At 40.2% G+C, this 21799-nt stretch overlaps 1 protein-coding gene across 2 annotated transcripts in view; it reads right to left on the bottom strand.

The window, feature by feature from the left end:
* Positions 1–21799, bottom strand: part of LOC110304955 (ATP-binding cassette sub-family A member 9) — a 70246-nt gene that overhangs the window by 26521 nt on the left and 21926 nt on the right. For both annotated transcript variants that reach the window (XM_029484018.2, XM_021176662.3), the window contains 14 exons: positions 21567–21677; positions 19845–20020; positions 19414–19533; positions 19083–19221; positions 18560–18650; positions 15852–15991; positions 13922–14041; positions 12540–12735; positions 10425–10591; positions 9709–9842; positions 8562–8699; positions 6122–6229; positions 4841–5014; positions 1667–1780 (listed from right to left, as the gene is read on the bottom strand). In XM_029484018.2, the coding sequence (XP_029339878.1) occupies positions 1667–1780; positions 4841–5014; positions 6122–6229; positions 8562–8699; positions 9709–9842; positions 10425–10591; positions 12540–12735; positions 13922–14041; positions 15852–15991; positions 18560–18650; positions 19083–19221; positions 19414–19533; positions 19845–20020; positions 21567–21677 (1928 nt within the window). The remainder of the gene's footprint in view (positions 1–1666; positions 1781–4840; positions 5015–6121; positions 6230–8561; positions 8700–9708; positions 9843–10424; positions 10592–12539; positions 12736–13921; positions 14042–15851; positions 15992–18559; positions 18651–19082; positions 19222–19413; positions 19534–19844; positions 20021–21566; positions 21678–21799) is intronic.

The raw sequence follows: 21799 nt of genomic DNA, 5'->3' as shown, positions 1-21799 counted from the left end.
GAACATTTTGCATTAGGATCAGCTCTTATCATGGTAGAGTCTACAGGTTCTGTGGAAGTTACTGTAACACGTGTTTACCATTGTAGTATTACAAAAAATATTTAATTGCCCTAAATGTTCTCCATACTCACCTGCACTTCTTTCCTTCCCATAACCCTTGGTGAGCACTAATGTTTTTATTATTTTCATAGCTTTGCTGGGATGCCCTGCAATTGGATTCATGGAGTGTAGCTCTTTTCACATCGTCTTCAAGTTTACTTTGTGTTTTCCCAGGGATTAATAGCTCATTTCTAGCTCATTTCTCCTTAGTAGTAGATAATATTCCATCACATAGCTACATGTCCATTTACTTCACCGTTTACCATCTTTAATATGTCTTAGCTTAGCTATCTATTTGGACAATTATTTATAAAGCTTATATAGTTATTCGTGAAGTTGTTGTATGTAGTGAAAGGTTTTATTTGGTTTTCCTTTAGAAACAATGTAGTGTAATGAATGGTTTTATTTGGTTTTTCTTTGGAAGAAATTTTATAAGAAATCAATTCTTTGAATTCATTTTGCTGTAAACAACTTCTGATGGTTTGTATAGGCTTGGCCCAGGGAGTGGCACTATTAGGAGGTGTGGCCCTGCTAGAGTAGGTATGGCCCTGCTGGCGTAGGTGTGGCCCTGTTGGAGGAGGTATGTCACTGTGAGTGTGGGCTTTAAGACCCTCATCCTAGCTGTCTGGAAGCCAGTATTCTGCTAGCAGCCTTCAGATGAAGATGTAGAACTGGTTCCTCCTGCATCATGCCTGCCTGGATGCTGCCATGCTCCTGCCTTGATGATAATAGACTGAACCTCTGAACTTGTAAGCCAGCCCCAATTAAGTGTTGTCCTTATGAGAGTTGACTTGGTCATGGTGCCTGTTCACAGCAGTAAATCCCTATCTCAGAGACAACTCATTTGCAAGATATACCAAAAGTATACAAAGTATAACTCCTACGAATTCTATTGTTAGGCTTATATCCACAAATACGTATATACATGTAAACATAAATGTGCCAAAGTTTACATAATACTGACTTCCTGTCAGTATTACTGATAACAGCCCCAAACAGGAAGTCATTTGATATGTATCATGAGTAGATAAGTCATTTACAGCTTATCTGTCAATGGTATAGCATTGCAATAGGAAGAACCAGGCAGAGTGGGATAGAAATCTATACCAAATGTATGCATTAAGCTTTGTGCATATACATCCACATAGACAATACAATTTAGATATACCTATGATCATCTTAGAGCAACTAGAATTTCCTACAAAGAATTATTAATTTACCATTCTGCTTAGTACAATGGTTAGAATATATACTCCTTAGGACTGGAGAGGCTCAGCATTTAAGAGCACGTGTCACTTTTCTAGAGGGCCAAGTTTGTTTCCTAGCACACACATGATATCTCATTAGCATCCCTAATTTCAGTTCCATGATATCTGATATCCTTTTCTGAACTCCACAGACACCAAGCACACATAGGGTGTTCTCACCTACAAGCAGGCTAACCACCTGTATACATAATCTAATTTAAGTAAGTCTAAAACAAATTTTAAGTAAAATAAAATATATGCTCCTAGATTTGTTCAGGGAAGAGTTAAAAATAAAACAAGAAGCATTTGTGCATACTTACAATTAGGAAGAAAAATGACCAGATGCCACTATTTTTTCTGCCATTACGAAAAATGAATGAAATCACATAAGTCATGAATATGAGAGATGATGCATATCCAATACTACATGGGATCTGAAAACAGAAACACGAAGGTGACACTGGTCAATACTACTTAAGGGTAATCATACCTCTCAACTGTTTTTTAATCCCCCTTCCTGGTCTCTCATCCTATTCCCCCTCCCCTTTGCCTCTAAGATGATTCCCCACCCACCCACTCCTGCCTCACCCATCTAGCATCCCCCTATGCTGGGGCATCAAACCTCCACAGGACCAAGGGCCTGCCTTCCCATTGATGCCAGATAAAGCAATTCTCTGCTATATATGCAGCTGGAGCTATGGACCCATCCATGTGTACTCTTTGGTTAGTGGTTTAGTCCCTGGGAGATCTTCATTGTCTGGTTAGTTGATAATGTTGTTCTTCCTATGGGGTTGCAATCTCCTTCAGCTCCTTCAGTCCTTTCTCTAACTCCTCCATTGGGGTCCCTATGCTCAGTCCGATGGTTGGCTGCGAGCATCCACATCTATATTGGTCAGGAACTGGCAGACCCTCTCAGGGACAGCTATAACAGGCTCCTCTCAGCAAGCGCTTTTGGGCATCAGCAATAATGTCTAGGTTTGGTGTCTGCAGGTGGGATGGATCCCTAGGTGGGGCAGTCTCTGTATGGCAGTGACTGAAGAAAAGGTCATCCAGAGACAGCCCCACCTAGGGATCCATCCCATCTGCAGATATCAACTCTTTAAAATAATGGTATAGGCAATTTTAAGTTCTTTGTCTTGATGATGATGGTGATGATGGTGATGATGATGATATTGGTAGGGGAAAGTAGGCAGCAAAGTGGGAAACGAGAAGGCTCCCTGCTGCTATTTCCTTTCCAGGAACCACTTGAGACATGAAAACCAACATGTCCGTTTCTTATCAAATGAATGATCCAACTGATGTTTGCTAATACCCTGGTAGATAAAGAGTCTTAAATTTTAAAATTTTTTAAGGAAGACAAATATTGAGTGCTAAACATGAACTAGTTCCAAGTGGCTTGTAACATATTTTTTTCAAGTAGTAGTCTTCCACTGCTTAGTAAAAAGTCATTCAGTACTAAGGAGCTTCTATTTGTACTAAATGGAGGTTAACATAGAGATAGACAATTGACCAAGGTTCAGAAAATGAGAGACTGCAGGTTGCTTAGTCCTGGACTACACCTCCCCAAGGCTCAGACATCAATGGCAGAAAAGGATGTGGGATGGGTGTAAGCACCTGAGGTGGTAGATGATACCCTATATGAACTCACAGCAGCTGGAGTAGCATGTATAAGATCTGTGCAGGCAGGAGCCAGGCCAAATAGATAGAGGAGTTAGGCATACAATCCCAGCTGAAGCCATGGAGCTACTGGCAATTATTAGCTGCTGAGAGACAGTGTTCTCTAAGAGTGTAGCCCCTGGTAAGCTGCATAATCTTCCGTGGAGGACCACACTTGTAAAAATATTCAGACAGCACAGGTTAATTTTGAAAGATTTTTTTTTAAAAGAAAGTAAGATGTGAAACCAATTCAATGCAGCAGGCTTCTCTTCAAAGCAGGATCCAGATATTTAAGTCCCATAACCTAAAAGAACAGGTTTCCATTTTCAGTTAGGAATAAGTTTCTCTTTTCTAAACCTGATGTGCCCTGCAAAGCATGTCTTTGAACACCAAACCCTGACACTATTACTGATGCTATGCTGTTCTTGCAGACTATCCTCTGAGACAGATACTGATACTTACAGCCAACCATTGGGATTGAGGTAGGGACCCCTACAGAAGAGTTAGAGGAAGGATTGGAGGAACTGAAGAGGATGGCAACCCCACAGGAAGACCAACAGTGTCAACTAACCTGGACCCCCTGGGAGCTCCCAAAGACTAAGCCACCAACCAAAGGGCATACATGGGCTGGTTCCTGACCCTCAGCACATATGAAGTAAAGCCCTGCCTTGTCTGGCCTCAGTGGGAAAGAATTTGCCTAATCCTGTAGACTTGATGCCCCAAGGAGGGGGGACACCCTCTCAGAGGTGAAGAGGACAGGGGGTGGGAGAAGAACTCTGCAAGAGGGGTACGAGGAGGGGGGCAACATTTGAGATGTAAATAAATTAAATAATCAATTAATAATAACAAAAATGGAAAATAAAACTTGCTTTAATTGCTCAATCATGGAAGTGTTTTTTCTCATATATTTGGGATTTTATTAAATATCTGGGTGGGTGAATTGGGAAAGAGTTGAGGAACAGGGTGTAAATACAGTCAAGACAGGTCTGAAACGCTCAACTAATTTAAAAATAAGATTTAAAAATCAATAAAACATTGCTGGCCTTTCAGTAGTCAGTAACAGTCCTCAGAATGCTTAGAACTAAAGGCAAGGTTCATAACAGGGACTTCAAAACGGCCCAACAGCGTCAACATTAAAGGGTATCCTGGCAGTATAAGATATTCTCAGTCAGTCACTCTTGCTCCAAAGCTAACACAACTTTAAAGGAAACCTATAGTTAGTGCAGCTCGTTACTGTCTCTTGCTATCTTCCACAGCCTGAGGCCAGCCCCCAAGAAAAACTGTGGGGTGACTGCAAGGCTGCATCACATCATATTAATGTGCCGTAGTTCCCACTCTGTTCATTTACTAGTGTAGAGAGCACCTTTCAAGCTGATTTTGTGCCCAAACCCCTGCCACCCTGGAAAAAGGACAGGTTTTGCATTCTGTCAGTGAGAACCAAAAGAGCAAGGACTCCGCCTACCTCATTCCTTCTCTTTGCACAGTGCTCATTTTGCCTTCAAGGTCTATCTTTTATGGGTATTCTGTTAGCCTCTCTCTCTCTCTCTCTCTCTCTCTCTCTCTCTTTTGTTTTCTCCCTCCCTTCCCCATGTTCCAGCCCCCTTCTCCTGGCAGCTGCTAATATTTCCAGCTTGTGTGGGGCTTTCTTCCTTTTTTGAACCCCAACAAATCATTCTCCAGTTCCTTTCTGAGATTTTTTTTTTAAATTCTTTTATCAATGGAACCTAGATTAAACCTGCCAAGGGGACTCTGTGAACCAATATTATTCCATTCTCTGGAAAGATGGTCTAATAAAACTTCATCCCCAAAGTAAGAAATTCTAAATCTTTGCCACGTACCTGAATGAACAGGCTCTCCATCACAGTTATAAGCTCCTCGGAACTAAAAACACTGTCCATTATTTGCATGAGAAAGAGAATGAGGAAGTATATGGGAATGTCCACCAGAGCCTGTCCACACCAGTAAGCAGACGGGTAAAGGCCTGAAGTCCACAGCTGGGAAAGAACTTTTTTCTGATAATAATAATAATAATAATAATAATAATAATAATAAATAATAATAATAATAAATAATAATAATAAAAACAAAAAACAAACAATAACAAAAAAACCATAAAGATCATCATAAAATCCTAGAAAGCTGAGACCCAGGAAACCACATGCATAGCCACAGCAGCTATTCTTACTGCATCCCTTTAATAACTATTACTCTTGTTTGGAAAATGACATCACCACTTGCCACAACCCTACACCAGAAGGACGGCTAATATTGCAAAACGAGACATATAAGTTGACTCAGCTCTCCCTAAGGGTTTTTTTTTTTTTTTAAATCTACTGCTGGATACTGTCAAGAGTACGGACGTTAACAATAGGTCCTTATTAAACACTTTTTATATTTAATTTTTTATTTACAAATGCTGAGCTGTTGTGCATGATGCCTTCATTGGCAGCTGTCAGGTTTGTGCAGGGAGACTTTGAACAGGGATGGTAACTCTAGTTCCAGGGAATCGGACATCCTCTCCTGACCTTCATGAGCATGATATGCATGTGATAGATAAATGCATGCAGACAAACACTCTTACACTTAAAATGTGTCTTATAGGGCATGGGAACAGAGGCCGGTCCATTATTCACTGGGATGGGAAGCAACAGAATGTGCAGAATTTAAAGGAAAAAACATTGCTACTTTTGTGGTATTCTTTCCTGGTGGAGAAGAAACAGTTAACAAATGAGGAAAGTCTTATGACTGTAAGCCCCATTCAAATATTTTGTAAATTAGTTCACATGGCAGTTTTTACGGGCATCTATTCGGCCTTATTAAACAGGGAAAAGGTCTGGGTTGAAACTGTCTTTGTGATGAGATATGAGTACCAAGGAGTGTGTTGTAGGAAGAATAGGGAGGTCTCTAAGAATACTTAAACGCTGTCACTTGCTACGGGTTGGTGGCGCTATCCTGTTTAAGGAAAATGCATTTTATTCCTATTTTGACAGCCTATTATTGAAATGCTCCATTATCTATTGCAACGAACACACACATTAGATTCGCTACCTATGCTCACAAGATCCTAAGGAAGTTTTCCTGGGTGTGAAGGAGATCTGAAGACTTTAATAATGTCTTACTTTGTGGTCGCTGATGCTGCCCATCGCAATGTAAGGGGTGAGGCTGGCAGCCACTGGTATCCAGAAAAATGCGTTGCTCATGAATCCGTACTCATAGAGCATGTGCTCCTACAATCACACAGATGTGGTAAGCAGAGGGAAAGCAGGTCTCTGACTCAATTGTACTGTCCTCACTGTATCAGCCAAATAAATGGGCCCACCCCAAGGTTCTGTCTGTAGTATTAAGCTCCCGTCTCTTACTCTAAGATTAAAGCATTTCACAGATCAATAGTATTTATCTCTATGTCTATAAATTAACTATCTCCCTTTCTACACACACACACACACACACACACAAAACAAAAACAAAAAACAAAAACAAAACACATAATTTATTATATTATACACATTCTTGGAACACCAATGGAGAAGGTATTTTTCTTTCTATTTTCATAAACGTATGCCAAAGCAGTTCAGTTCAACATTTATAAAGAGTCATTCTTATGCTTCTGGATAATTCAAAAGTATCAAATTTTAATGTTTTGGGGGACTAGTCATTTATAAAGTCATAAGTGCATGGATGTTAGAAAGAAAGTCCTTCCTGGGGACCAGATTTCATGGTAGAAGAAGGTGACATTTGAGCTCCCAGAAGAGGGGTTAGGGGAGACCAAGAGTTCTACCTACCTAGTCACGATGCCTATGTACAAACAATGACCAGCATGGCACTATATTTCTTAGGGTGTGATAGTGCCAGTCATATCTTGTTGGCAATCAGCGGCTGTCTAGGGCTAGTGAAGTCATGGTTCTTGAAGGAGAACTTACAAACACCTCTTTACTAAACTAATATAATTTCTAACCTGATTCTAAATGTATCTACATGTAAAGTCAAGGTCACCTGAGCTAGTCGCTAGTAATTAGTTTGTAGTTAAGACATTTATATATTTCATTATTTTTTTGAGACAAAATCTCACAAAGTATTCTGGGCTAATAGCAAAGGGTAAGCCTCCTGAATCTATCTCCTGGGTGCTGGGATTAAATGTTTGTGTCCAACAAGACTCCTTTTTAAAAAACAGGTGCCATCTCAGAAGGGGAAGAGAAGGAGGTGTTTAGGGCTGGCCACTCTCCTTTTCTGATCCAAGGGGACAGACTTTTGTAAAGGAAATGAAAGAGCAAACCACAGTCGCCATCTCCTACCTATGTCTCTTACACCACAGGTCAACCCTGCAGTTAAAACCATCATGTTCTTTTAATTGGACACAGTAGTCCAATGGGAGGGCCAAGAGCAGGCACATTCTTAATAACAAGGTGATTTTAAAAATCAATGGAGTATTCTCATAGTATCATTTTCTAAGGCCAAAGAAATTCAACACAGCAAGGTGAAAGGGAAGACCTGAAATAGGACTCTTTCCATGATCTAGATACCGTTAAAGGATTTAAGCGCACATGGGCAACATATTTTAAATAAGAGAGTCAAAGAAACATGCTATTTGATATCCTTGGGGAGCTATGTTTATATGAGATAAGAATATTGTAGTTCTAAAAAGGTTCTTTATTTAAAAAAATTGTGTGTGTGTGTGTGTTTACAGGGAGTCAGTTTTTTCCTTCTACCAAGTGTGTCACAGTGGTTTAAACTCAGAACCACAGGCTTAGCAGAAAGCCCTTTACCAACTGAGCCCTATCATCGTCCACAATGATTCTTTCCTTTAACAGATATACATAGTAAAATATTTATAGATAAAATGATATGATCTCAAATTTCATTCAAAATAGCCTTAAGGCTATGCATTTGTAATAGTTGTATTGGCTTGTAAATGTGGGAGGCTTTAAATTCTCTATTAATGTGTTTGAAATTATATAATTGCTACCTTTAAGATGAGAACTATCCTCCCGGTGTCACATATAATCACCTTGATCCAGTCAAAGGTGAAAGTTCTCTACTGAAATCTTCTTTTAAAACATCTCCAAGCAAAACAGTACCAATAGTAACAATGATAAGAACTATAGTTTGGTTTTTTTTTTTTGAGCAAATTACCTACATATTCATGCCTCATTTTTTGTCCTTGACTATGTTAGCCAAGTGCACACATTGCTACATTTACCTCAGTAGAAAATTTTGTGGTGAAATTTTATCATTTTGTGAAATAGTGTATTACAGACTACAAAAAATCAAGTTGATTTTTTTAAAGAAGGAAGCAAAATCAAACAATGAAAACTTCCACTATTCAACTATGTCCCATTCTTAAGGGCGCAGACTAATTGTACTTCCTCTAGTCTCATTGCCCTAAAACCATACTGTTCTATAACTACATACTTCTATAACTACAGCTAGGCAGTGCAGGAATGTATGTTATTATTTATATATAAAATACAAGATCATTAAGTTCATAAACATTGATAAGATGTCAGTCCCCTTGCATTCGAAAACCTTGCTTGGAAACATCCAAGGTTTTCATTTACTTACTTCAAAGACTGTGCTTCTGTCGGTCTGGATGCGTTCAGAAGAGTTAAATGTTCCAAGCAGCCCATTGCTAATAATATCCATGAGGACTGGAAAGCAGTTTAGTCTTTTGGCATTACATGCTACGGAAAATCTGAGATCCTAAAATGTAATGAGTATTTCTTAATTCTCAGGAAGCCACTGTAAAACTTAAGGGCAGAATATGTTATGGAACCATTGAACCACTGATAATATGATAAAACAGGAGCAGAAAGGCGGTATCACCATTGCCTGTATGGTTTGAAAAGCTTAGGTCCTGGCAAGGTGTATACATCTTTAATCCCAGGAGACAGAGGCAATCAGATCTCTGAGTTCAGGCCAGCCTGGGACAGAGCAAGGTCTAAGAGCAGCTTGGGTGCATGCAAGGTGGTATACACCTTTAATCTGGGCCTTCCCTTCCACTGGAGGCCTACATGAGGACATTGGAAGAAGGAAGATTCACTTTCTCTGCTTCCTTTTACTTACATGGCAGCACATCTGTTGGAACCTACTTCTTCAGGATTCCAGTATCTACACAAGACCAGCTGAAACGACTAGCCTCATGGGGCTGAGCAACTACTAGCTTCTTGGACTTCCCATTCACTGCTGCCCATTGTTGGCTTAGTTGGAATGCAGACTGTAAGTCATTCCAATAATTTCCCTTAATACATAGAGACATTCCACAAGATCTGTGACTCTAGAGAACCCTGACTAATACAAGGAGTATGATCAAAATTCAATCTATGAAAATCTCAAAGAATTAATTAAAATGTCCCATTTAAAAAAAAACTCCAGGCAAGTGATAACAGATGACGGAGCATCGTGGAGATGCAGCAGACTGAGGACTCAAGGCCAAATCTAAACCAAACAGTTATTCTCAGCTCCTCTGAGAATACAATTTAAGCTAATTAATGAAGCAGGATTTAATTGATAAGATTTTCAAATTACCATTAAATCCCTCAATAGTGATATCGGAGAGAGCAAGCGAATAATTACAGCTCAGCTTCTCCTATGAAATGGGAAATATATCACTTGTGTCATTTCAGTCTTTCATGTCAGTCAGTTTGATTTACTCAATCTGAACCGCTACAGTCCACCTTTGGTGAAGCACAGCGGTCAGAGTCTACCATACCTTTTCTTCACCCAGCACTGTGATAGCACCATTGTACAGCGCCTCTTCTGTGCCATTTCTGGTCCCCAAGGCATCCAGGTCTAATGCTATGCCCTGCTGTCTTAGGGCATGTACAAAGTTATCAATGCTTGAACCTACCACAAAGGTAAAATTGGAGGAAGCAACGATAAGTTAATTAGTACAGAAAGCAACAAAAAATTCAACAGCATAGCCTAGAACATGTCATTACTGCCTACAGATATCCTTAAAGGGCAGAGTTAGAGCCAGGTACAAAATCCACTATGGTTGATCTTATATATAAGAAAGATTCTTTACATACAGACAAAACTTTTATTAATATCTCTAGTATTGTATAATGTCTAGAAGTATAATCCAGTAGTCAAACACTTCCTGGAATGCATAAGGCCCTGAGTTCAATGGCCAGCAACACAAACAAACAAACACCACACAATTAACCAACCAACACTGTGATCTTCAATGCTATAGTTTAGATCTTCTTATGAATTTGGAGCATTTTGTTCTCAGAGTCCAGCAATATAGGGAATTACAAAACAATAATATGTTTCTAAAACAAACTTGACATTTGTACTTTTTACTGTGTGACCTCATAAATGTTTTATAAAATACGCTGAAATAATTATTTTCTTTGTTTTTTATGTTTTCCAGGTGATCTCTTCCCCCTCAAAAAAAAAATGTGTTTGGATGTTACAGACTACCTGTTCTATTGATGACCAGTAAGTGGGTCAGAGGATCCTGTGCTGGCTGTCCTGGTGAAAGGAAATACATACTTGGAGAGAGCCCCCATGAGTAACTTTTGTGGTATACCTTGTAGACGAGATGTTCCAAAAGTTGGGGGACAAAGCTAATGCCAAAAAGCAATAACCTAAGTGGAGGAAAATAAATATTAAAAGAGTAATAATCAATAACCTACAGCAAGTCTGTGGGGCTCTAGGGCTCAACAGATAATGAATAGTGATAAAATACGGACATAGGGAATGTTCAAGTCGTATTGCTTTCTCCTTCTCTTTCTGAAATTAAATGGTGTCGCTTTGGTCTTCCACTAACCACCTACTGCTTTCAACATTTCCTTCGGTTCTTCCAAGTTCCTGGTTCTGACCCCATTTGATTTCTGTTTTAAGCAGAGTATTCTGTAGTCCAGGGGGGCCTTGAATTGACTACATAACCTAGGATTACCTAGAACTTCTGATCCTCCCGCCTCTACTTCCTGAGCCATGGGATTACTGGCATACTAAAATCTCAGATAAGACCTGGTCCTCTGAAAGTACAGAAAGACAAACCAAGGGATGGGGATAATTGTCTGACGATTCAGGTCTGGGCAGATAGAAAGCCCATGTGGGGAGCTTACTCCTCATGGTTAGCTAAACTGGCATAGCAGAAAACTGCCCTCTAAATCAGGGTTTATCCATGGAGACAAAGGCAGCTGCCAGCCTTAGTCAGAGAAGCCCCTCCTTACAATGAACTACGCTGAACATAGACTCATGGCTGCCTACAATGCAGAAAATAAGCAGAGGCTGTGGGCCCAGCCCCAAACAAGTCACTCTGACACTCAGGGAACGCTGCAGAAGAGGGATCAGGAAGTATGTAAGAGCCAGAAGAGAGAGCATGGAACACAGGTTTCTGGGGAATGTCCTTAAAGGGGACGATGAAACTAGACACTTGGGGTATCCTGGTCTTGGATAGGAACCTACTTGACTGTGAAGCAGACAGATTTTCTCTTCATAAGTGCATCATCTTGGCGATTTCATTACAGTCACAGAAAGACATTGCAAAATATGTCTGGTTTACTTTAATATATATGCAAACACCAAACACCAGAATTTTGTGTAGAAGTGCTTGCAAATATTTGAGTAAATAAATATGTCTTCTGAGCGTAGAGTTGCGTTTATGTTCGGAGGCAGCACTTATCTGTGAGGGGTAAGCTGGAGATGCAGGGGTTTGCAACAACGGGCATTTGCAGAGATAATCTCTTGTGAACTGTATGGAAGTATCACCCGTCAATAAAAAGCTGATTGGCCAAACTGTTGAGGCAGGAAACAGGAAGTGGGTGTTCCAGTAGGGAGAGAGGAACTCTGGGATAAAGTCAGGCTGGAAAAGATTTGCCTAGATTTATCTGAGGAGACAGACCGTGTGGAACTGAGAAGAAGAAATCAGCCATGTGGCCCTCACAGAATATTACAAATGGATTAAGTTATGAGCTAATGGGGAACAAACCCAAGCTTATGGCGTAGGCATTCGTTCATATACAAGTCTTAAAGTCATGATTCTAGGAAGTGGGGTACGGGTGAAAAAGCCTGCTGTACAGGCACTAGACACCACTGAGAAGTTAATAAAGATACGGAGCCTCTGTTCCCAGCCTATTGACTGGAACACTAACACCGACCTGAGTTTTCAGGCTGCTGATCTGTCCTATAAATCTCAGCTTCCAGACCACGTGGTGGTGCAAACCAATTCCATAAAATCAATATCTATCTATCTATCTATCTATCTATCTATCTATCTATCTATCATCTGTCTACCTATCTGTATATCCATATATCATTTCTCTCTGCCCTGCCCCTCCCCCTTACCGTATACTATGTAAAGTGCTAAGAGATTTTGGTGTTTTTGGGAAAACAAGAGAACGAGGTCTTTGGTAAGGACAAATTCTGTGTGCAATTAAGATAATCCCTATCTTTATATATTTTGATCACATATGCCCAGGGGCAGGTTTATTAAACAAAATGCTTAGAGGACTATCTCTGCAAGGGCCGGAATGTACTCTGTCTGATTTTTACATTGCGCTCTCAACCATTCAGAGACTCCGTACTCACACAGTCATCAGACTTTTCCGTTCATTCTTGAGCTTGAGGAAGCGAACCTTCGCGACTGCGCAGAGCTGCTGCCTCCACAGCGCCATGCCACTCACCGAGCTTCCTGAAGAATCTAAAGACAACACTTGCTCCAGCTCAACGAGGCTTTCCACGTCTCTTGCCCCATCGCTTTGTAAGCGCCCACAAATTCCAACATCTGAAACGTAAGGTCAGCCGCCTATGATACCAGCTTTTTGTACTTAGGGTTTTTTTCCCCACAACCATTTGCTCGAGAGAACGTTCCAGCATCAGTGTTGTGACCAAATATGCAGACTAAGTCATGGCTATCTTAAAGCAGCTACTGAGGAAGTGGAAGAGAAACAAAACAACCTGAGACAATAATAGAGAAATATTGTAATTTTTTAAAAAGGCATACACAGCTTTTTATGACATATTCTCAGATATCCAGGAAAAGGAACCCGTGTACAAATGTCCTCATTGCAAGAGATAAGCCACTTTGGTGTTTCTGAACAAAGAATCAAAGCTAACACATAGAGAAGCCCCTTGTGTCCTTCAAGAATGTAAGAATGGGAGACATAACATTTTTTATATAGCCACATTTGAAAACCCAGATAAACCTTCGCTTCTTTTTAATAGAAACCTAGGAAAAATTGACTTATAGAAAGATGTAAAATGTATACACGTTCAGGAATGGATAAAAGGCTGTAGTACAGCTCTTGCCTAGTATAGTAGTAAAAATTAAGTGTATGGCTGAGTGTGGTAGTGCCTGCCTTTAATCCTAGCTCTTGGTAGGCGGGGCCAAGGAGATCTCTGTGCGTTTTGATCTACATAGCAAGCTCCAAGCAGCCAGAGCTACTGAGGGAGACTGTCTCAAAAATGAATGTGTTAATTAATTGATTTTTAAAAAGTATAACTGCTAACATATGTACCAAATATGTAACTTCAGAAATGAGGAGAGGAGAAAATAGATTGAATAATAACCACTTGACTGATACTTTAAAAAGTCAAAGGCAACAAAAGTTAAAAGGCAGATAGAGTCAACACAGTAAGATTAATACAAGCAAGCAAAGAAACAGTCATTAAATCAGAGCTTCCCAAGGGCGGACAGACTGACAACAGTACTTAGGACAACAGCGGCTGAATCCCAAAAGCACCGGAATAATACATCCAAGAAAATGAATTTTCAACATTAGTTCTAGTTTTCTCTCTGCCACAGCCCCTTAGATTCGGAGAATATGATACCTCAGATTTATTGTCTATTCCATTAGGACCTAGTATGATATATCACCATGCTTATTAAGACTGTGTTTCTTCTCTAAGTTTTCCCAAGGCTGGTGCTAACAACAACATGCATATCATCCCCCTCAAAGCACCGCCCTTACCTGATTCATCAGCCATCGACTTCCCTTCTAACTTCAGGAACACCTCATTCAGGGTTGTCATGGAAACACCATAATCCTCAATGCCTTGGTTAGAACATCTATCAAGATCCCGGTAAAGGTCTAAAAGTAGGAACAAAAAAGTAGATTACAATATCATTTATAATGATGTAGTTAATGATATCTTTCAAAATGAGAAAATATTGATAATAAACTACACGTGCTTTTATCATAAACTGATTGGTATCTCTGTTCACTTACTCATAATACCTGTCTGTAGACTATATTAGTTCCCATGGTTTCTTCAGCATCAATGTATAGCATAAACCTTTATGCTTCTATACTTAGAAATTTCCTCAGTTTTTAAAAAAAAATGGATGGATGTGTTTAACATTTTTTAATGTTAGCACCTGGAGAGATGATTCAGTACTTAAAAGTACTTGTTGTTCCTGCAGAGGTCCCAGGTTCTGTTCCTTGGACCCACATGACAGCTCACCAACACCTCTAACTCCAGTTCTGAGGGACTTGACACCCTCTTCTGGCTTCCAAGGGCACCATGCACACACATTGTACACAGGTATACGTGTAGGCAAAACATTCAAACACCTTAAAATATGTTAAATTGTTTTTAATTTCAAACTTTTATGTGGTGTGTGTCACACACACACACACACACACACACACACACACACACACACTTCACCATGGAGGCCAGAAAACATCTCCTCTTGCTTTGTAGCTACAAGTGGTTGTGAGCTCTTTGGTATGGGTGCTATGATGTGAACCTGGATTCCCTGGCAGAGTAAAAAGCACTCTTAACAACTGAGCCTTCTCTCCAACTCCTTCATTCTACTTTAAATTCTCTTGTGGGGGTGTTTAATTCTAACCTATAATGAAAGAATAGTATTGAGAGAATAAATATTATTTTAGGTTAAGATCAGTTTTTTAAAAAGCTATAATATAACAAATGCAAAAGCAACAATGTATATAGAAATAAATAATTCCCATGAACTCTGTGTGAAAAGTAGAAATGAAGAAAAGGACAGAGTGGGCGGAATGTGTGCTGTGGCTTTGTGCTTTCCCTGGAAGACATCCCAAACGCTGATATGTTCTCTTCCCACCCACCACCTCTTCTTTCTCTTTCCTTCTAAACCCGCTATGAGAATTACACAGAAATGCTGAAATAGGGTACATCTGTGTGAACAATGAGTAGGCCATTTTGAGAATTTTTAAAGGATGCTGGGAACTGAAGCTATCTTAATTATATGCTAAGGGAAAATACAAAAGCATTCCCAGTTTCTTAAATCCACTTTCCAGCCTTTATTTAAATGATCCAGGCCTTTGGAATGCCTTTTAAGAAATGGTGGAGCAAACTGAGCTGTTCGGGTCTTCGTGAAGATTTCTGTCTTTGTAATGAGATGCATCTCAGAGGTACTGTGTGTGCACCTAAGACAAAAACCATGTCCCTGCCCCCACGATGAGTTCATTTCTTCCCCTTTTAAATATATAAAATTTTACTCATTATTTAAGGATTCCATACAAGTACACTCCAACTCCTCCCAAGTACTGTGTCTGTTATTATTATTAAACATTATTAAATGATCCCTAAAAAGAAAGAACACTACCGTTTCTGGTATTCTGACTTGAGGATGGATCATGATTTGAAAAGACAGCACCTTTTTTTTTTTCTTTTTGTCTTCTGGTCACACATTCTACTTATTGATATCTTAGAGCTGGAGAAACACCGCAGTAACCACATGTCAGACATGGTCCCTCTCTGTTTTATTGATGTCTAAAATTTTAACAATAAGCTTAAATGTTTTGCATGATAATTTAACCATCAGAACAAACCCATAAAGCTTACGGCTGCCTTTTCCTTGGTACAAGTGAGAAAACCGAAGCCCAGGGAGCCGTGTCACTTATTCAGGATTACCTGGAAACTTGTTTGTCCTTTCCAGGGGCAAGATATAGACAAGCCGTTCTTCACTTTGTGTGGTCAGCCTGGCGTCTGGGATGTGCTTTTTGACCAGTGACGTTATACCCTCTGGATCACACGCTTCATTCAAATGCAAACTGACATTTAGAAAGAGTGAGATAAAGTTATTTTTGCCTAACAATTTCTTCTGTAGTATTTGTTTGCTACTGCGTGAATATGTATGAGACCAAAATGTGTAATTTACAGAGAGGAACTAGATGCAAGGATACTAACATAGTCCAAACCTAATCTGTGCAACACAGCAGGGGAACCAGGAAGAAGGAAAGTTAGACTCTGTGGATTGCTGTCTATGTGCAGGTGAGGGCAGGCACAAGATAAGGTAAAAGCCTGTGATTGGGCAGTGGAAAAGGAAGGCGGGCTGAGAATTTTAGAGACGAGCACAGAGAAACAGAGGAGGAGAAGGGAAGGAGAGGAAGAGTTAAGATGGAACTTATAAGAGAGGAAGAGGAGCCAGTCCTGGGAGCCATAAGTATTGGGGATTTCTTAGATAATTAAATATTATGTGGGGTTCATTTGCCCCATCTAGCTTTATAGCTTGTGTTTACTTCAATTGAGTTTTGAGTTCATTGTGTGAGAGTTTTGTGGGTTAAGAATTTACTAATATAAATCTGACTAATAAATTGCAAGCCTCTAGAGTTTTGATTTTACCGGGTTGCTGGGATTTGTGACCACTAACCACAGTGTGTGGATGGCTGGGAACGTGAGCAGAGTCTGCAGCTAGAGAACCGAGAGATAGGCGGCCTCTGCATGGGGTTAGTCATGGAGGCAGAAAGGCTGTCAGGGCAGAGAGTAGCCAGGTATAGTGCGGGATTTAAGATAATTCCAGAAATGTCATTTGAAGGAAAGAAATAATGAACCAGATCCTGGCTGAAGTTTGAGTGGGGATACCCGATTGTGTGTCCATCTACTAAGAAAACCCAAATAGGAATTCTCTTTTTCTCCAGTAATTCATGAGCCCTGCAAGCGCTTGAACTTGGTAAAAGCAAGATGGAGATTGTCTGTGTGGTCATGAAGGGCACAGTATTGACATCATATTGTGAAGGCCCCTGAGCCCAGGTGAGCTGGTCGCCATCTCTGAGACTCAGTTCCTTAGTGAGATAAAGCAATATGCAATTCTCAAATCAACCTTAAGAGATGGAGTAAACCCACACTTATGAGACAGCGCTGGGTCTTTCATGAAGTAAACTCTTAATACATGCTAGGTAACTCTAGGTAACTGTATTGTTTTGTGGAAAAAATGTATTTAACTAATAGTTGAACTTTTTGATAATAGTATATATACTTCTTTATGAAATTTGGAATTTTTTACAAACTCTATCGTTAGCCATATCCACTGAAATGTACAAATGTACAGAGGTGACAGAGTGGTACAAATTATCACACTTCACTGGCTACATAAACCTGAAGTTAGTTTGAAAACTGTTCTGTGCTTTAAATGTGCTGTGTCTAGCATTATCAAAGACACAAAGCAGAAGAAATTTTAGCCCCTTCCCTAAAATAGCTTGTAGCGTAGTGATAATAGAAAGCAAGAGGATTTCCGAAAAAGTGGTAGAGTGGGAAACTGTGTCGATTCAATTAAGTACTCTGTACCCTGTCAAGAACTCATTTCATTTCCGTTAACTAAAAATAAAAAATGAAAAAGGTACTATTGCTGCTGTTTTACAAATGAAATTACTGAAGACCAAATTAATTAATTACGCCCAATTTGAATGAGTGCATTTTAGATTCCAGCACACAGGATATACTCATTCAGGATAAAATATTCAGAAATGGCCTCCAAGAACAGATAGGGGGCGCTGGAGAGATGGCTGAGCAGTTAAGAGCAAATTGCTACTCTTATGGGAAATGTGGGTTGGGTTCTGAGCACCCTCATCTGGCCCCTCACAACTACCTATAACTCTAGCTCTGAGTATCTGGTGTCCCCTTCTGGCCCGTGTGAACCCCATACACATATGTACACGCCCACGCAGAGACATACACAGATACAAGGGTAAGGTTTGTACACCGCTGAGTGTGATGAAGGCTGATGAAACAGATACATACCATAAGACAGAAACAAGGCAGCTACACAGATCCACACAGAGACTTGCCTAGAGGACAATGGTAGTACCTTTTAATTGGAGGGAAAGTATTTAACCCACATGTAACAGTGGACAGTGTGGCACTGTCGGTTTGATGAGCTTAAGAAATCAAAGAAAGTAATAGTGGTGTCTATTGAATCTCCAGGATGATGTCATTTTTTTAAAAAAATTAAGATTTACAGCCATCACGTGATTATCCTGAAATGAAAGAGACCTAAGAGGAAGGTGGCAAACATGAAGTCAGGAAGAACCAAGAGTATAGAAATCATCTAGATGAACAGAAATCCACTCGGAGATAAGATGAGAGAAAAGGTCAAAATACCAAGAAGTTACTCTCAGAAGCAATGCATTATGAAAAATATTCTCTTCACTCCTACATGAAGACTGGTTTTCAGGGTCTATGACACTATGTATCTTATGTTCTTGCTAAGCTCATGTGTAAGTTAGTTCTAATATGTCCATTGGAGCCAACTTTATAGATGTAGGTCTATCTTGACCTGATACTGCTGGAACCTATCACCAGTGTGCCTGTTATGTGTCTGTCTCCAGCCCTGAGAGATGTACCTTAGATGATAGCCAATGCCCCATTTCTTCTTCAGGAACAGAGAAGAGCCCGCACACCTCAGTCTCCCATTGGATATAAACACCTTCCTGTCTAGTTGGGAAGAACCAAAAGTTAAATTGTATTAGTGGTTTCTTCAGTATTCATAAATGTGAAAATCAAAACCCAGGAACAAAGAATGCTGTAGAAGCATGCCACATACTAACTCTGAGACTTTCTCGGCACGCTGATAACAGAAATGACAAGTTAAGTTCACTTATTATTTACGTATTACAGTGTCTTTCAAGCTTACTGACATCTATCCACATGGGCTAAACCATGTTTGAGACCATATCACCTCTCTGTGATGGGATCAGACTGCTTCCATAGGACAAAGCATTGGGGACACAGAGATTGAAGCAGATAAGAGATATTCTCCTGTGTTGGTTGTTGCTGTCACTTGTGAGATGTGTCTAAGGGGCCTACTGGTAACCCATGTTAAGTCCTACTTTGTCACTATGAAACTCAAAAGAAAACTACAGTTACCAGCCAGGATATCAGCCTCATCCATGAACTGAGTACTGAAGACAATTACTCTGCCTGGTCTCCTCTCTTTCAGTAGGTTCCATATGCGGTGCCTCGAGAGTGGATCCAACCCAGCAGTTGGTTCATCCAGGAGCAAAACCTGAACAGCAGAGAAAACGGTACAGGGCCATTTATTTCTCTGGCGTAGGATAATTCTAGAAAATACTGTAGCTGTAAAAAGTATTGGTATTGGTATGTAAAAGTTTTCATAAATGTATCATTTGCAAATTTATCCAATATGATAGTTTCTGAGCCTCCAATCGGATGTCACGAGTTATTTTTATCCACTTACCTGGGGGTCTCCTAAAATGGCGATCCCAAGAGTCAGCTTCCTTTTTTGTCCACCACTTAAATTCTGAGCAAGAATGTCTTGAATATTTTCCATTTCTAAGTCCCGTAGAACTTGTTGTACCTAACAAAATGAGGAAGAACATTTAGTGTAAAACCCAAGATATTTCTACTTTTAATGAGACCAAATCTTTCTTTGTAGTCCAGGCTGGCTTGAACTTTAGCAAGACTCCTGACTCGGCCTCCCAAGCGCTGTGATTACAGGCATGATCCACCATGACTTCCTTACCTTTAAAACAGTTTTCTATCTTTATAAAGAGCTCCTGGACCTAACTTTAGAAGATGGAAGTATCCAGACAACACAAGCACATTTAAAACTCTCTAGGCGGCCAATTTCACTTCCATTGTTACAAAACCGTGGACTTGTTCACATACCTCTTGCTCCACTTCATGTGGCAAAATTCCCTTTATCTTGGCAAAAAGCCTGAGGTTTTCTCGCACGGTGAGAAAGCCAAACTGTACGTTGGATTGTGGACAAACTCCAGTGAGCATGAGGACGGCGTCAGAGTCATCCATCTCTGAAACTGTCTGGTTATAAATGGTGACGGAACCTGTACAGAGGAAGTACAGGGTTACCATACAGATGGACGGATGGACGGACGTGGTGTGAATTATGTAAGTCACAGGATTCACTCAAGCAGATTTGCAACACACAGCAGGTGAAGTGTTTGTTATGCAGCAGCTAGGGGAGTCCTGGATCCCGATCCCCTAAATGGGCAGCTTGTCTGGCCTCAGTGGGGGAGGATGCACCTAATCCCACAGCGACTTGATGTGGAGTCTGGGTGCTGATAGTGGGGGTAGTGACACCCAGAGAGGGGGCTGACACTTCTCAAAAGAGATGGGGAAGGTGGACTGGGGGGAGACCTTGAGTTAGGAGGTACTGGGAGGAGAGTGGGTGCTGATATTGGAATGTAAAGTGAATAAATATAAACAGTTTTTAAAAAACAATGAGTTTCAGGTTAAGTGAAAATCCTTGTCTCTAATAAGATGAAGGCAGTATGAAGAGACTTAAAACTTGCATCATAGATGGGAAAGGAGTTCCCAATGCCCCACCTCAAGCCGAGAAGCTAATAGCTTCTGAGAGAGGCAGAATTACTTTGCTTGTGTGTGAAGATCATGGCTATTGGTGGGTTACCTCTGTCCCAGAGGATAAGTACACACACATGCGCATAAGGACAAGACTACTTGGATTTATGAGTTATTGTATTTTTTTTAAAGACATGAAGCATAAAGTTGGGAGGGAGAGAGAGAGATTGGGGTGGGACTGGGAGGTGCTGGGGGGCAGAAGTGTGGAATGGATGTGCCCCAGATACACTGTGCACATATACGAAACTTTCAAAAATAAAGAGTTTTTAAGATAAAGAATAATTTAAAACAAAAGGGTGGAGAAGGAATTGAGGAAGGCATTGCAACCTCAACATGTACTCACCCTGGCAGGCTCGCCAACACCTACCCATATACTACAGAGAGAGAGAGACAGAGACAGAGTCAGAGTCAGAGAGAGAGAGACACAGAGAGACAGAGACAGAGAAAGACAGAGAGACAGAGAGACAGAGAGAGACGAGACTGACACAGAGAGAGAGACAGAGACTGACAGAGACAAAGAGAGGCAGAGAGAGACAGAGAGAGACAGAAACAAAGAGAGATAGACAGGAGAGACAGAGAGGCAGAGACAGAGAGTGAAAAAGAAGAAGAGATTCAATGCTCAGAACAATGCCTTATCAAGCAGAAATGTTAATTAGTAACTGGATAATTATAAACCTACTTATATCAAGCACATTTTCACAAATGTATACAATTATGTAAAAATAGCTTAAACTTCTAAAGAAAGTTTTCAATTGCCATACAAAAACATAAAAATAGCGCCTACTATTGGGGAAACATGTCATGGAATTCAACACATGCGTACATTGTGTAAAGCTTAAGGAAAACTCCAGGATGGTTTTGGTTGTTTTGTTTTGTTTTGTTTTGTTTTGTTTTGTTTTGTTTTGTTTTGTTTTGTCTTGTCTTAACAACATGATGCACCAAGTTTAACTAGGGGAAAGCACAGACTATTCATTTGACCTTGAGCTTGTCTTTGAATAAGTGTCCTCTTACCTGTAGTAGGGGGTGACAGTCCACTGAGTGTATTTATCAGGGTGGTTTTCCCAGCTCCACTGTGACCAAGGAGGGCAGTGATCTGGCCTTCATATATGTCAAACCCCAGACCTGACGTGATTGCAGAGATATTACACTCAGTACTTGCATAACCATTTTATAGTCTCCACAGCTTACAGTTTCTCACTGCATATATGCGTGTGAGTACGAATCTTCAAAAACAAGAGCAACCT

Source organism: Mus caroli, unplaced genomic scaffold (assembly GCF_978045245.1).
Source record: "Mus caroli unplaced genomic scaffold, Mus_caroli_1 scaffold_13, whole genome shotgun sequence".
NCBI lineage: Eukaryota > Metazoa > Chordata > Mammalia > Rodentia > Muridae > Mus > Mus caroli.
Note: the sequence above shows the minus strand (reverse complement) of the source record. Positions and strands in the feature narration are given on the sequence as shown.